This window comes from Tachypleus tridentatus, chromosome 1 (assembly GCF_004210375.1).
Source record: "Tachypleus tridentatus isolate NWPU-2018 chromosome 1, ASM421037v1, whole genome shotgun sequence".
NCBI classification, from domain to species: domain Eukaryota; kingdom Metazoa; phylum Arthropoda; class Merostomata; order Xiphosura; family Limulidae; genus Tachypleus; species Tachypleus tridentatus.
The window spans coordinates 136,235,671-136,251,496 of record NC_134825.1 but is presented as its reverse complement, the minus strand read 5'-3'; the positions used below and the strand labels follow the sequence as shown (position 1 = coordinate 136,251,496).

Genomic DNA, 15,826 nt, shown 5'->3' with positions numbered 1-15,826 from the left:
GCATCAGGAAAAACATTCTACTGCCAGATCCAGTGAAAAACAATTAGAAAAACATCAAGCGAAGCAGGAGAGAGATAGTGCAGCATGTCATAGGTCATCCAACAGATGTAATGCCAGACCGATGAAGGGCCATTTTCAGTTCCACCAGTGTAGAGGGACAATTATAGTCAAAGAAACAGTCAGTTCGAAAGGAAAGAGGTGAATGCTCTGCCCGAGTCTTGATGGCCAAGAAGGTGGAGGAACAAGCAGAAGTGCTAGATACCCGACAAAAACTTTCACCTAGAGTATCGGTGATGCTCCGGACATCAGTTACCTCTTGGCCATCAGAGGGTAAGATGGAGAGGGGGACAGATTTGTAGTGCCCACTGACCTTTCAAATCCTGTCCCACACAACCTTGGAACTGGTGGTAGAAGATATGCTAGTTGTGAACATAATCCAAGATTCCTTCTGGCTTTGACGTCTTACCCACCTAGGCTGTGCACGTACCCGTTGGAAAACGATGAGGTTCGAAAGTGTGTGATATCTATGGAAAGTATCTCAGGCCCGTTTTTGAGCCTTCTGTGCCAAGTGGCAAGCAAGATTCCACCACGGACGAGGATATCGTGGAAAACGTGTTGAGGTTTTCGGAATACACTGAGCAGCTGCTTGTATAATACAGTCAGTTACCGCTGCCACACAGTCGTCTATTGATGGCTGATTCACGATGGCAGGATCAGGTTCTGGAAGAGCAGTGAAAGTGGACCAGTCTGTTTGATCCAGCTTCCACCAGGGCACACAGGTTGGGTGGCATCGACCACGGCCAATCTCTCTCAAAAGTATAGGAAAATGATCACTGCCTACTGGATTATTGTCAACCCTCCATGAAAAATGGGAAAATAATGATCCCCTTCAAACTGAGAGATCAACAGCAGTAAAGGACTGACTAGGTGCATGAAAATAAGTGGAAAAACCAGTATTGAAAAGACAAAGATTGTGATCAGAGAGCATACTCTCTACAGAGAGACACCTCCTGTCAACAACAGCACTTCCCCAGAGTGGATAATGTCCATTAAAATCCCCCAGGATAAGAAAGGGAGATGGCAACTATTCAACAAGAGCATAAAGGTCTGATTGATCATGTCTCTCCAGGGGATAGGTAGAGAAAACAAACAGTGATGGTATGACCCAAGGAAACATTGATGGCTATGGCTTCCAAGGGTGTGTTGAGTGACAAAGACATAGTGGGCACATGCTGATCAACCAATAGTGCCACCCCTCCATGTACTCTTCCATCACACAACCTGTCATTTCTGTATAGGGAAAACTGGCAAATGGTGACTGTATCAGCAGGTTTTAGAAATGTTTTTTGTTAGGAAAGACATACAGGATGGTAGGAAGCAATCAGTGTTTTGATATCATCCAGATTAGAATGTAAACCTTGACAGTTCCATTGTATCAAGATGGCCATTTTTAATGATGGGTAGGCGAAGTGGCTGGAGAACCATTCTGTTTAAGACCATGTCTTTTTTCCTTACTGTCCTTATTCGGAGGATGTTTATCGATCCATGGATCCTGCCCTGGGTTGATTGGGCAGGTCTTTGTTGTTGGAAGGGGATTCCAGTGACTGAGGACGCGAACGAATGACTGTTTTGCCTCTTGGGGTGGGAGAAAAAGATGCATCAGAAGAAATGACTGTATTTGAAACTGAAGGATGTGGATCTTAAGATTAGTTGGAATGTATGGGAGGAACAGAGATCGGTGTAGAAGTCAATTCATCAACCTTTTTAACCATGGAGGTTTTTCATTTGTTTTGAAAATGATTCTCTTGGAGGCACAGAGAGATTTGTCTGCACTCCCACTGTAGTTGTGGAACGAAGTGCAGCAGCATGTGTCCGAGATGGAGTGGCGGACAGCAATTTCCAAGCCTCAGGATAACAAATGTTACGAGTCGTTTTCAAACGCTGCACCTCTTTTTCCTCCAACCATTTAGGGCAAGAACAAAAATAGGAAGGGTGAGAACCATAAAGTTGACACAATGTGGGTCCGTGTGACATTCATAGGCATCGTGGTCTTTGCCACCACAACAAGCACATGTCAGGGAACCATGACAGGATGTCTTTGAGTGGCTAAACCTCTGACACTGGAAACATTGGAGAGGGTTTGGAATGTATGGCCGCACCCTGAAAATTAGATAACCTGCCCTGATGGTGGCAGGTGCACGTGGTGATGAAAATGTCAAAACAAGGATATTTGTCGGCAGTGTAACTCTGTCTTTGCGAGTGGAGATGTGCCTCACTGCAGAAACTCCTTGAGTGGAGAGACCAGTGAGAATCTCTGACTCAGGGATGTTCTTCAAATCCCTCTCAACAATAACTCCTCATGATGAATTCAAGGTAGCATGAGGGGTAACCTCGATAGGTACATCCCCAATTGCCTTTGAATTCAAGAGGAGTTCGCTGTGTTGGGATGTGGATGTTTCAACCAATGTCTCCAGATCAAAGCTTCTTTACTGACTTTGGAGAGCCAACAAGTCCCACTAGTCCTTTCTGAATGAAAAAGGGAGACATCTGCTCAAAAGATTTTTCTGAAAGAAAATGAGGTAAAACAGGTGTTACAGGTGTTGAAGATTGCTGCTTGGAATCTTCAAGATGTGGTCGTTTACCTATGGACTGTTTTATTTAAGTATTTATTTGGAGGATCCATAATAAAGAAAGGGAAATTTTAGTGCCCACTGACCCCAGCCACTTTGGAACCCTACGAGGGAGTGCACTACGATGCCAAACAATAACACTGCAGCAATGCCAGGGTTTTGTGAGCACTATACACAAACACCAGCATCAGACACAATGTCCACAATACCTGTTGAAAACATCCAACACTAATACTTGGTTGACTCTAGCCCAAGTGGACCAGCCGATTGACCCAAGGGGGGCACCCAAAGGCAGCACATCTACAGGAATTCTAGGCCATAGTGGTGTGTTAGGGTTGGACCCCTCAACCACCAGGATCCTCTCCTCCCCTTCACAGGTTGCCACACACAGCAAACACGTGGGTGGATGTTTAGATCCCAGAGGAGGTAAACTGAAAGAACAGAACCTTCACTGGGAGGTCCCCTCACCACGTACAGGAATCCACACCGAGGGGTGTTACAAGAGAAACTGAGACATTGAACAATGACGTATTACTAGAGTCATAAAAATGTGCATAGTGATGATGGAGGAAACAAATGCAAAGGCAGCAAAGGATGTCAGAACATTGTTTTAAAGAGTATATGTCAGCACACAACTATTATTGGTGTGTACTTTTATTTTATAGGAGAGAGAAGTATTATTACAATTTCATATCATTTGTCTTTCTTTTATTGATTATCTTCCTTCAATTGTGTTAAATATCACAAACATTAGTAATCATTCTTTTAATCCTGTGAGTTCCCATTAATTTTACCAGTGTCTAGTAAAATTTTCTTTATTTAGTTATCTGACAAAAGTTCCTTCTAAAAACAAAATTGGTTTCACTTAAAATATCTTTATATTGACACATACATCATAACATGCAGATAATCAATCAAACTGTTTTCTTCTGTATTTCTCACACGTATCTATTGTGTAGTTTAGTCAACTTTCAATGTTAAGATAACATAGTGTCATAAAAGAAAAACTCGAGGTTAGATTTGCAACAACACGATTAAAACACATATTCACACATATTCTACTTATTCACTTGTGGCAAAAGAGTCAAGCTTCAGACTATTAAACATAATCCATAATCCTTACTCAATGTGACATTGCTACAGCTAAAATCATCTGTGTGTGTGTTGGATATATGGACATCAGCTGAGGGAAGAGTTATTATGTGAAGGATGTGAAGAAGGCTTCAAAAGTAAGCTTTTATAGCAAGATGTGCATATAATCTTATATTTAACTGACATCAATACAAACGATTTGCAATGAATTGCAATACAACATATATGATTTGAAAATAATTATGTTTAAAAACATAAATGTATAATAGAATCTTTAGAGTCAAAACACATTTTGAAAACACACACATACAATTAAATTACTTAATTCTAATAAGGACAAAACTAGTTAAAGAACAAACTACTGACTCTACTCCTTTTCTTTTCAGAGGGTACCAACTTTAGACCATATCTCATTTCATAAAGTTCAAATATATCATCTGGTGAATCAAATTCATTATTTTCTTATTTGTATACACAAAGTAAAGTGTATAATGTATTTACTGTTATATCTATTTTAATATATATGTTTCTTTCAGTTTAATACAAATGCATGTAACGTATATTGTCAAATGTTAATTGTCTGTTTATATTTGTCTAAATTTGCAGAATGTTCTCAAGCATAAAAATCATCAATGTAAAATACTAGTGACTGTCAGTATTACTGACACCTGAAGTTTTGAGAATATTTCCTAACAAGTATAAAAAAGTAGACGTCACAACACACAGGGAGATAGAAAGAATACTGAATATTATTGCTGCTTTGCTACAGTTAGTATACTATAAATCTCAAAAGCTATAACTGTGATAAATGCTTATTAATCAGAAAACTACATATATTTTATCAGGAAAGTTTATAGATTTTGACCATTACAAGCCATTCAACTTCAGTGAATTAACTTTGGACATTAAATATTTTCATGAGGATGAGAAACCTATTTAAAGTTAAAATATACTCTAAAGGCAGCTGGTATGTGTATTAAAATTTTAATTAAAATAAAGTATAGAACAACATTTTGACCTTCTTAGGCCATCTTCAGGTTAACAAAGAGCTTGCAACTGACCATCGCTGAGCACATCTTAGGGACAAGAGTGTAAATGAGTATAAGATTGTAGGGACACTGCAGTTAGATGTTAGTTTATTATTTAATATAGATATAAAGGTGTTCCTTTACATTAGTTTAACTTTGGTTCTCAGTGAGGCAACTAGACAGCTTTTCTGTCAAGTGAATTGTACCTGTGCATCAACACAGAATTAATTGGTTCCGTGTGAACCATCGATAAAAAATTCAGTATCAGATCAAATAAGACTCAATATTGTTTGCAAGTTTGTAAAACGTCTGTATGTATTATAATTTGTAATAATGGTTATTATAACTTGTATTGCTCTTTGTATATTAATATGTATTTGTGTTAAGAAAGAAGTGTATCAATCTTGTTGGCAAATGTCATGCATTTGATATATATACATTAAATTAATTTCTAAGTTCAAATTTCCAGTTATTTGAAGTCATGATATGCAACTTGAATAACATAATAAATTAAAGACTCATTTGAGATAAATTATAATACATAACATAACAAACTGGAGAATAGTGCCCAAGATATGAATCAGAGACAAAATTGGTTTTAAATTAAATTTCAAATCTTAATTCAAGCTATATTTATCAGTGCCAAAAAGACTTGATCAAGTCTGATATCAAGGTTTTCTAGAATCACCCTCCCTCAAACTAGAAAAATACAACGAAAGTGAATTACTCAAAATTGCCAAAATTTTAGAATTAGAAGTTATGATATGAATTAGTAAAAACATGAGCTACAAAAGTATGTTATTGAAATACTAATCACTGATGACTTGTTTTCTGAAAAAGCATTAGGAAAATACTCTTGTCTTCACTAGCCAATCAGAGTTGAGTGATAAAGATAAGTTAGAAATCCAGTTAAACCTCAAACAAATTGAGCTTGAACAAGCCCATATCAAAGCTGAAAGAGAAAGTAAATATCTCAAGGCTGAAGAAACTCATACTGAAGCCAAAAATGAAATTAGACTCAATTTCAATCAACCAAGGCAAAATTATAACTTTGAATATATTCGATATATTAAGTCACCACCATTTAATGAAAATGAAGTTAATAAATACTTTCAACATTTTAAGAAGGTTGCCCAAACCATGGAGAGGATCACTGAAAAATGATCATTACGAAAGTGTTTTCACTGGTAAAGCACAAGAAGCTTATGCCACTCTTTCTCACTAGAAGATTGTATTGATTACAATAAGCTTAAAGCAACTATTCTCAAAGCATACGAGTCATTACCATTGGCTTATCACCAAAGGTTTCGAAATTACAGCAAGCAAGATAATTAAACTTGTATGGAATTTGCCCATGAGAGAAAAAAAGAGATGGAGTAATTCTATACATTTTAGCATCAGTTTCAACAAATTAAGACAATTACTCACATGTCTATTTAAAGAATTTAAACATTGTACAAGTGATGACCTCAAAACTTACACTTGAAAAGAAAGTTGAAATACTAGAAGAAGCAACTGCTCTTTCCAGTGATTACATTTTAACACATAAAAAATAATTTTCATAAATCTAAATTCCTACCATTTCAACAAAAACCTGTACCTGTTCAATCCAATAAAGTTAATGATTCTTTTAAAAAATCCAACTTCTCTTGTTCAAAATCATCAAGGTCTCTCTAACATTTTTGAAAAAAAACCTGGTCTGTTGAGCCCAACTGTTTGTATTTGAAAAATAAAAGGAGGCATCACCTAGTCTTTCATGTCCACATATGGATGTAGTTTCACCAGATTGCCAGATATTGTTGGTTTGACCATTGATAAAAAGGTTGATGTAGTTAGGGAGGAATTTAGACTTTTTGCATCTGTTGGTTCTGTGACCTTGACAAATGACACTGCTAATCCCATACCCATATGTATTCAACATGATATTTGGGCAACTGGATAATTGTTGTTAGAAGATATACTGTCTTTAGATCTGCATTCTGCCACTTGTGAGCATGTTATTGCTCAGAGTATTGAGGGTAGCTTTGTTAATATTCATTTTTGTAGCATTTGTTTAGCATCAGACCTAGTTTTGGGACCAATTATGGCTGGAGTAAGACTTACTCTGCCAATTAAGGGTGTATCATTTTTGTTGGAAAATGTTCTGGCTGAGAGAAAAATTGTTGCTTAACCCAAAATGATTAGTAAGCCAATCACTGTTTCATCCGAGGATGATGATGTCGTTGAGGAGAATCTAAATGTTTTTACCTCGTTTGCTGTGACTTGACCAAAGGATAAAAAATTAAGCCAAAAACAACTGATAGACACATGTTCATAGAATATTATTAATTTTCCTCAGACTTTTTTTTAGATATGATAGGGATCTTGTGAATAACTGTCCTACTAACAATTTATTGGTGAGTGACAATGATGAATATGAGGAATCTGCTTCTGCTGGGGAAGATTATATTTACAAAATCTTGCAGGCTATTAGTAAACATTACAAGTTTTTTTTTTTACAATAAATATCAGAATTTATATTAGCTATTAAGGTTTTCTCTTTTAGAATTTTGATTATCAAATATGACAAGTAATTTTCAATTTAAAATTAAAAATGTTTTTATGCATCACAAATCCTTATTGTGTTGAGATAGTTTTATCAAATGATTCTTAAGACAAACTATATTTTATGTTATTTTCACTTACATATCTCTGCATGGGTTCAGTTTATTTGACCGATCTTGTAACCACCACACAAAATTAAGAAATGAATATAAATTATGCCTTTTTTGTTCTAAAATGATGACAAACACAAATGTTTAGTCTAAATAGTTTAAATGTCATAACATTATAAATTTATATTTATTCATTCATTTTATCATACTGACTTTTCAGCAGTTGTTGGCTGACGTCATAAAAGTTACAATGATATTGCACATGTTCACTGTGTTGTTATCCAAGAATATGAAACTAATCTTTACAAAATGACCTGTCTTGGCTGTTTTAGTGGACCAGTATTTTGTAAATGCAGTTACATTTCAGTTATGCATGAATATATATATTATTACTATTTACAAATTAGTTTAACTTATTTTTCTTACAACATAGAACAGTATATAAAGAAGTAAAGCAAAAAGTTATCTCTTCTAATTACGACTTTTGTACTTAGTTGTTGCTCACTGTAGGTTGATAAGCCTTAAGAAATTTTTCACATGGAATATGTGAAATAAAATAATACTTTTAAGGTTATATGTATATATATACTTTTGAATAACCAAAAACTCATAAATTACTACCTGATACTATGGAAATCTATTACACCATACCAGGTTTAGTAACTAAGCTGTAACTGGGTCTAAAAAAATATGAAATTTTAAACAGGCTAAAGACTCAACTTACCAATGCATGGGTTTGTCTTCAAAGAAAGAAATAATGCAACTTTATTTTAAAATGGCTGAGAGAACAACTTGGGGAGATTATAAAGCTTTTAACTGGTTATTAATATATGGGCAAAAAAAAATCATACATTTAGTTTTTAATATTTACTTTTAAGTAAAGAAATCAATGTTTAATATAAAAATCTGCGTTATAATCTACAGTTTGATACCAAACTTAATGACATAAATTTGTAGTTAAGTAAAATTTTTTACTGCAAATCAACAATTGCTATGACATGGTCTTTCATCCGTGATTGTACATGTGAGGATGAAAGTGCACATGCTTTGAAGTTTTACAGTGCTATTCAACGTGAAGTCAGAGTTATCAACTACGTATTAACCTACATTGTTGATTTAACAACAGTTTGAGGTATAAGAGAGTAAGTATCAAATACAGTAAACATGATACTGAAAAAAACTGTAAAAATACATTTTGAAGATTTTAGAGGTTATGTAAATGCAATACACAAAGAATCAGATGGACAAACATTTTTATTTTTCATATGAACATCACTTTGCACTCTGATTTGTCAGAGTCTCAGCCATTTCACAAACATATTTTGATTACAAATACTTTAATAATGTATCTCATGTTTTGTGTACAGCAGTCTTGCACATTTTACTAAACATCTGTCTACATTCCACCTCCAACATTTTCTTGTTTTCCTTTCTGATTTTCCTTCTCTTCATTTACATTAACAGTATAGTAATAAAATAACTGAAAAATGATCCTGGTACATTTACTATTTAAGTAGTCACTTAAATTCAAAATGTTGTTTCTACTTCAAGGGCATTATATACTGAAGGCTTTAGAAATCAGCAGGTAAATTATCTGTGATCACAGAAATGGTACTCAGTTGAAAATCCAACTAAGTAAAAGACTATCTGGTTTTGCATCATTATTCTACTGTGAAATACAAACATTTTACATAAAGATTTACTTGCCAAGAGGTAACTATGATAAAAACAACCAACTAAAGACAGATTCAAATCAATTTACTTGGTATCTTGGATACAATATTGTTTAAGCACTGTATTATATGTGAAATATATATACATATATTCATCAACTCCAAAGTATCATACCTAAAGTGACTGGAACTACAAATAGGAAGTTAGCATTCAGCCAAAACCAGACAAAATCTTGCACAACCACTGTAGGAGAAAGAAGTACAACAAGTCAAACACAGTACTTTGGTATCATGCCATTGCCTTAACTCAACTATAAGAACAGGGCAATGCTTTGTCCTTGTCTCACTGAATAGATAAATATGTGGTTGTATCGTAAGGTAAATTTCTACTTCATACTCAGAAGAAAGCCTGCTTAGTCTACCTGCTTATTCATGCATACATACAAACACCAACACAAAATGTACTATATACCTAGTACTTCCTAACCAAAAACTGAATAAAAATATGCAAAAAACATCTTTGCACACCAATTAAACATGTACAGTCATGTGAAAAAGTTAAGACACCCTATGAAAGCCTGTGTATTTTTGTAACATTTTTGGATATATAGATATTTGATCTCAATTTTAACAATATTGAGAGATTATAGGAATATAACTAAAAATTAAAACTGAAGAAAAGACTTTTCAAGATCTTCTGTAAATGTAATTCTACAAAAATGCATATTCTAACTGAGAAAAAAGTTAGGACACCCCTACATTTATTCCCATTTAAAATGGCTCAACTCACACACAGCTGTATCACACCAGGTGCATATGATTAGAAGATTATTACTCAGCATTTCGAATGAGGTTTGCTCTATTTAAACCTCAGACATTTAGTTTGGTGTGCTCCTGAGTGTTGAAGTGAGAGTGAGCACCATGGTGAGAGCAAAAGAGCTGTTTGAGGCCTTCAGAAAGAAAATTGTAGCAGCTTATGAGTCTGGTAAGGGATTTAAAAGATCCCAAAAGATTTTGAAATCAGCCATTTTACTGTCCAGAAAATAGTCAACAAGTGGAGGGCTTTCAAAACAACTGCCAACATGCCCAGGTCTGGTCGTCCAAGCAAGTTCACGCCAAGAGCAGACTGCAAGATGCTAAAAGAGGTCTCCAAACACCCTAACATGTCATCACAGGACCTACAGCAAGCTCTGGCTACTGTTGATGTGAAAGTGCATACCTCTACAATCAGAACGAGACTGCACAAGTTTAACTTGCATGGGAGGTGCGCAAGGAGGAAACCTCTGCTCTCTAAGAGAAACATCAAGGCCAGACTGAAGTTTGCCAGAGAGAATGTAGACAAAGACCAGGACTTCTGGAATAATGTTCTTTGGACATATGAGTCCAAAATTGAATTATTTGGACACCAGAACAAAGGACATGTTTGGCATAAACCAAATACAGCATTCCAGGAAAATAACCTCATACCAACTGTGAAGCATGGAGGTGGAAGTGTTATGGTTTGGAGCTGCTTTAATGCAGCAGGACCTGGACAGCTCACAATCATAGAATCCACCATGAATTCTACTGTGTATCAGAGGGTGCTTGAGGATCATGTGAGACCATCTGTACGAAAATTAAAGCTGAGGCAGAACTGGATCCTGCAACATGACAATGACTCAAAACATACCAGTAAATCCACCAAGGACTGGCTGAGAACTAAGAAATGGAGAGTCTTGGAATGGCCAAGTCAAAGCCCAGATGTTAATCCCATTGAGATGCTATGGGGTGACTTGAAACAGACTGTACATGCAAGAAATCCCTCAAACATCTCACAGCTGAAAGAATTTTGCATTGAGGAGTGGGGCAAACTTTCTTCAGACTGATGTCAGAGACTGGTAGATGGCTACAAGAAGCGTCTCACTGCAGTTATTTCAGCCACAGGGGGTAACACTAGCTATTAGGGGGTAGGGTGTCCTAACTTTTTCTTCAGTTAGAATACGCATTTTTGTAGAATTACATTTACAGAAGATCTTGAAAAGTCTTTTCTTCAGTTTTAATTGTTTAGTTATATTCCTATAATCTCTCAGTATTGTTTAAATTGAGATTAAATATCTATATATCCAAAAATGTTACACAAATATACAGGCTTTCATAGGGTGTCCTAACTTTTGCACATGACTGTATATCATTATACATAACAATTATATACATTATGAAATAGAACACCTAACTTAGTAGAAAAACTACTTAACACTCTTGCCATGAGCAGTTCAAAGTGTACATGCCACAATGATTTAGAGTTGTATTCAAAATTTAATTAGAATAGTTTATTTGCACTGAATACAAATAAACTTGATATCAATATGTAGTTAAATGTGTTTGTTTTTGAATTTCATGTAAAGCAACATGAGAGCTATCTGCACTAGCCGTCCCTAATTTATCAGTGTAAGACTAGAAGGAAGGCAGCTAGTCCTCACTACCCACTGCCAACACTTGGGCTACTCTTTTACTAACAAATAGTGGAATTGACCATCATATTATAATTCCCCCATGACTGAAAGGGTGAGCATGTTTGATGCGACAGGTAATTGAACCTGTGACCTTCAGATTATGAGTCGAACGCCTTAAACCACCTGGCCATGCCGGGCCGTGTAGTTAATAAATTAAATTTTAATATAAAATATAAGTCCTAAACTTTTTAAGGAAATATTTTAAGAAATCCTAAATCTTCCCTACTATAAGAATTATGGCATTTATTCTACAGGTCTTCCCTCTTCTTCAGCCCCCTACAATCCCATACCCGTTTATACTCTAAGACGTGTCCGGCAACTGTTACTTGCAAACTCTCTCCTTATTAACCTAAAGATGACCTAGGAAGGTTGAAAGGTTTTATCAATAAAAGTGTTACTACCCATACCAGCTGTTCTGAGATACATTTTTATTTAAAGTGGGTTTCTCATCATTAAGAATTATTTACCTTCCCTTCATAATGTACATAATTTAACATAAATTATGCATTACAATGTAGTTAGCATTTAAATCTTATTTGTCTAAATGCAGAAATATAAATTAAACAATCAGATCTATTTGCCACAACCATCTGTCACGTCATCCTCCACAAACTGCCAATAATTTTCTTTAATGTTTTATACTGTTTGATTTGTAGCTAATAGAAAGCCAAAATTTTAATCTGTCAATTGATCTATTAGAATGTTTCTGTATTTGACTTTGCCTATCTCATCCTTCAATTTCAAGTTTAATCTTGTGGAAGTCACACTGACAAGTTTAGCTTAATTTTTAAAGGCTCTTATCACATAGTTAAAAAGATAGAAAATTATGATAGAGAATATTGTTTGCTTTTTTGCACATTATTAGGTTGTGTTTTCAAGTGCAGTGTGTAATTAAACAGAAATATTGCTTAGTGTAGTTGAGTCATTTATGTCAAAAATTAGGCTTCAGTTTCATTAACAGTTGACATGAAACAAAAAAAACAAAACAAAGACAAAGACCCAGGTAAGTACTAAAATTCTTGATTTTTCATCATGTATATTCTTTATTAAATATTATAAATGTAGCTTACATTTAAAAATAAGAAACTTATTACATTATAGAAAATTAGATTAGCTAAGGTAATAGAAATAATAACAATAAAAGTTATTGAAGAAGTCTGTTCACAAGCAGCTGGTGCATTACATAATTCAGAGCAGTAATGTGAGCTAAACAGTTACTGAGTAATTTACAACTTGTGAGGTGAATTTCTTGTTTAGACACAGTTCACAAGGCAAAATAATAAAATCCAAGCAGACATATATGTATATCATTATAAGTTTTAAGCTATTTAGAATAAACAATTGCAGTTTTCTGTTACAATTTGAGGCCATTCTAGATAGAAAAAAGTGTTTTTTTCTTTTAATGATGGTTATGAGGTCAGTAAAATTGGTCAACCCTATATAATTATGGTAGAGTATATAAAAGATAAACTATAGATTTTGCCGAGAAAACAAACAAACAAAAAAAAACGTTTGGTATTCATTTAGAAGAATTTAGAGATTACACAAATAATATCTTACACTTTTCAGATGAAAGAAAATATTTTTACACTTAACATGAAAATCATTTTGCATTTGGTGCAGTCAACACATTGGCTATAATATTCATAGAAAATTTTAGTAAAAATAATTTAAAATTATCATTTTTTGCATAAGAAAGATTTTTAATGTTTACTAAAAATTTGTAAAATTTCATGAAAACACACAAGGCATATCAAGTGATTCTATGGAAACTGTGATGATCACTTTAGAGTCACCAAATTGACCAAGCTTGCAGCAAAAGAATTCATGAAATAAAAAAACTTATTCAATTATTTTTTCAAACAAGTAAATTTCTAAACAAATTAGAAGAAACCCAGTTAAAAATATACTTTGAAGACTAACCAAAAACATATATTAACTAGGTATGAAAATCAAAAAACGTGTTACCTTTAGCATCTGTTTTTTGTCCCTGTTAATGACAATAATTTTTGATTTTTTATTCAGCACTCTACCATAAGACAACCGGAAATCACAAACAGCTCCTGAAGTATAAAGAAGAAAAAAACAGCATTGTTAAAGATATATACAACAACTGGATTCAGAACATTAAATTTTGATGTGTAATACACATTATTATTTGAAACAATTTGACATTTTAGCTTATATGTGTTATAACTATTGACAAACCATTTCAGGATGACACTTTTTTGCTTTAAGAATCTTTTCTTTAGGTATTTATCCTCTTATATAACTTCATTTCTCATTCATTGTCCAAACAAGGATTGATACACAGTTTGAACTGAAAGTGTGATTTACCAAGAAGAACACACTGGTATTATAACAATTTTTACAGTCATAATAATAAAACCACATTTTATCTTTCAACTTACATTGTACTTTATATAGAATTCAATTATTTAAAAGGAATGAGTAAATTTTAGTTTTGTTAAAATTATTGGTATTACACATGACAAGCACAGTCTGATAAACTTGTGCTTTCATTGTCAAAGCCTTAATTCGATGTTTTTAAAAGCTGAACACCAAATATTTATTTTTACAATAAATTTGAATATATTACTAGCCCATTTGTACTGCATCAAAATATACATTGCATTCTTGCAAATTACTTATCACCTTTTCTCAAATTGATTCAAGTTATAATTTTCCTACACTGAAAATGTATTTCCAGTTGGTACTTACTTCATTTCACTTAAAAAGCTCTTGTTAATCAGTGCTGACCTCTACATGGAAAATATTTTTTCATGCCACAATGTTTGAGCTTCCACATACCCCAAGGTCAACAAGGTTCACTGCATCTCTCATGCAAATCATCATGCAACAACCCTCTTCCAATAATAGTGACACACCTTCCTGACACACTCAACTCCCTCTATCTGATTCTACCAAACTATCACTTTGAGTCTTTGCAGAAAATGGAAGCACTGATTTTCAGTTGGGAGGAAGTGCACGAAAAATTAACAGGTTTAAGTAATACATTTTCAGTATAGGAAAACTACAACATCTAATATGTGAACACAGGTAGTGTACCACAAGTAGCTAGGATTCCACATTAAACAGGAGGAGAGAGTGGTGCATAAGAAAGAAATAAGTATCCTTTAAAAGCATTTGTAGAACTCCCTAAAAGAGTGAATCTTTGCAGTAGAGGATCATATGTGGAAGACTGCATCCCTTCTGTACCAGGTATACTTTTTGCCTAGTGTGGAAAGAGGTATAACAGACATGGGCAGATGTTAGGAGGAACACATCTAAATGGGAGAGAACAATGGTTCTATAGAGACCCAATCTACATAATATTGGAATCTCAATTCCATAAAGAATATGGTTGTGGGTAAGAGTAAAGGAATGCGCCTCTAAGTGTAGAGTGGCTAGGGTATGACGAATCATACACAGCAAGTCAACTACAATCCAAAACATAGCCATCTGGTAGAGGAAGAAAAGAGGTTCATACAATCTTCACTTTAATTTCAGCAGATCAGAGGGAAACTCATACTCCCCAATCTATAAACATGATACATGGTGGATATGTTATAAAATGTTTGACTGATCCAGGAGCCCAAAATCTGAGCAATCACACACACCTATCAGTACTCAAAATCAATCTGACGAGAACTATCTTAACACAATAACATCCCTAATATAAGAAAATCATTGAAAGATAACATAAGAGGAAGAACCATATTAATCTGTAAGTTCCACCACCATAACCCACAACACAGGTGGAAGGAGCAAAAGCATAATTGATTGAGGAACCAGAAATGCATATGATACATGTGTGAGGACTTATGTTGACTGGTTCAGCTCTAAATCCAAAACCTTGAAGGCAGCAAAGCAATCTAAAGCAGGCCAGCAACCCAGTAAATCAAGGGCTTTTACACACAAGGTTCCTCTAAAGTTTCCAGTGATGTACATTCCAATGGAGGAAAGAAAGAAAGATAAAATTAACTATGTGATGCAACTATTAAGTTTAATCAATATACATGGATTAAAAAGAGATAATTCAAAATACTATCTATACAAAAGGGTAAAAATGTACAATGGGAGAACCATCAGTTAAACTATAAAAAAGACTTAAATTCTCCAAGAGAGTCCATAAAAACTTGGTCGATATTTATCTAAATAATTATGCATACAAACCTAATAATGTGAAGTATTACAATTAATTACATATAGTAGAATGTATAACAACAATTAAAACTTCTTTCCACCACAACTGAA

The 15,826-nt window shown here is 34.3% G+C and overlaps 1 protein-coding gene across 6 annotated transcripts in view; it reads right to left on the bottom strand.

Annotated features, from left to right (window-relative positions):
* Window positions 1–15,826, bottom strand: part of LOC143225072 (2-hydroxyacyl-CoA lyase 2-like) — a 109,990-nt gene that overhangs the window by 30,851 nt on the left and 63,313 nt on the right. For all 6 annotated transcript variants that reach the window (XM_076453787.1, XM_076453793.1, XM_076453802.1 and 3 more), the window contains one exon: window positions 13,538–13,632. In XM_076453787.1, coding sequence (XP_076309902.1) covers window positions 13,538–13,632 — 95 coding nt within the window. The remainder of the gene's footprint in view (window positions 1–13,537; window positions 13,633–15,826) is intronic.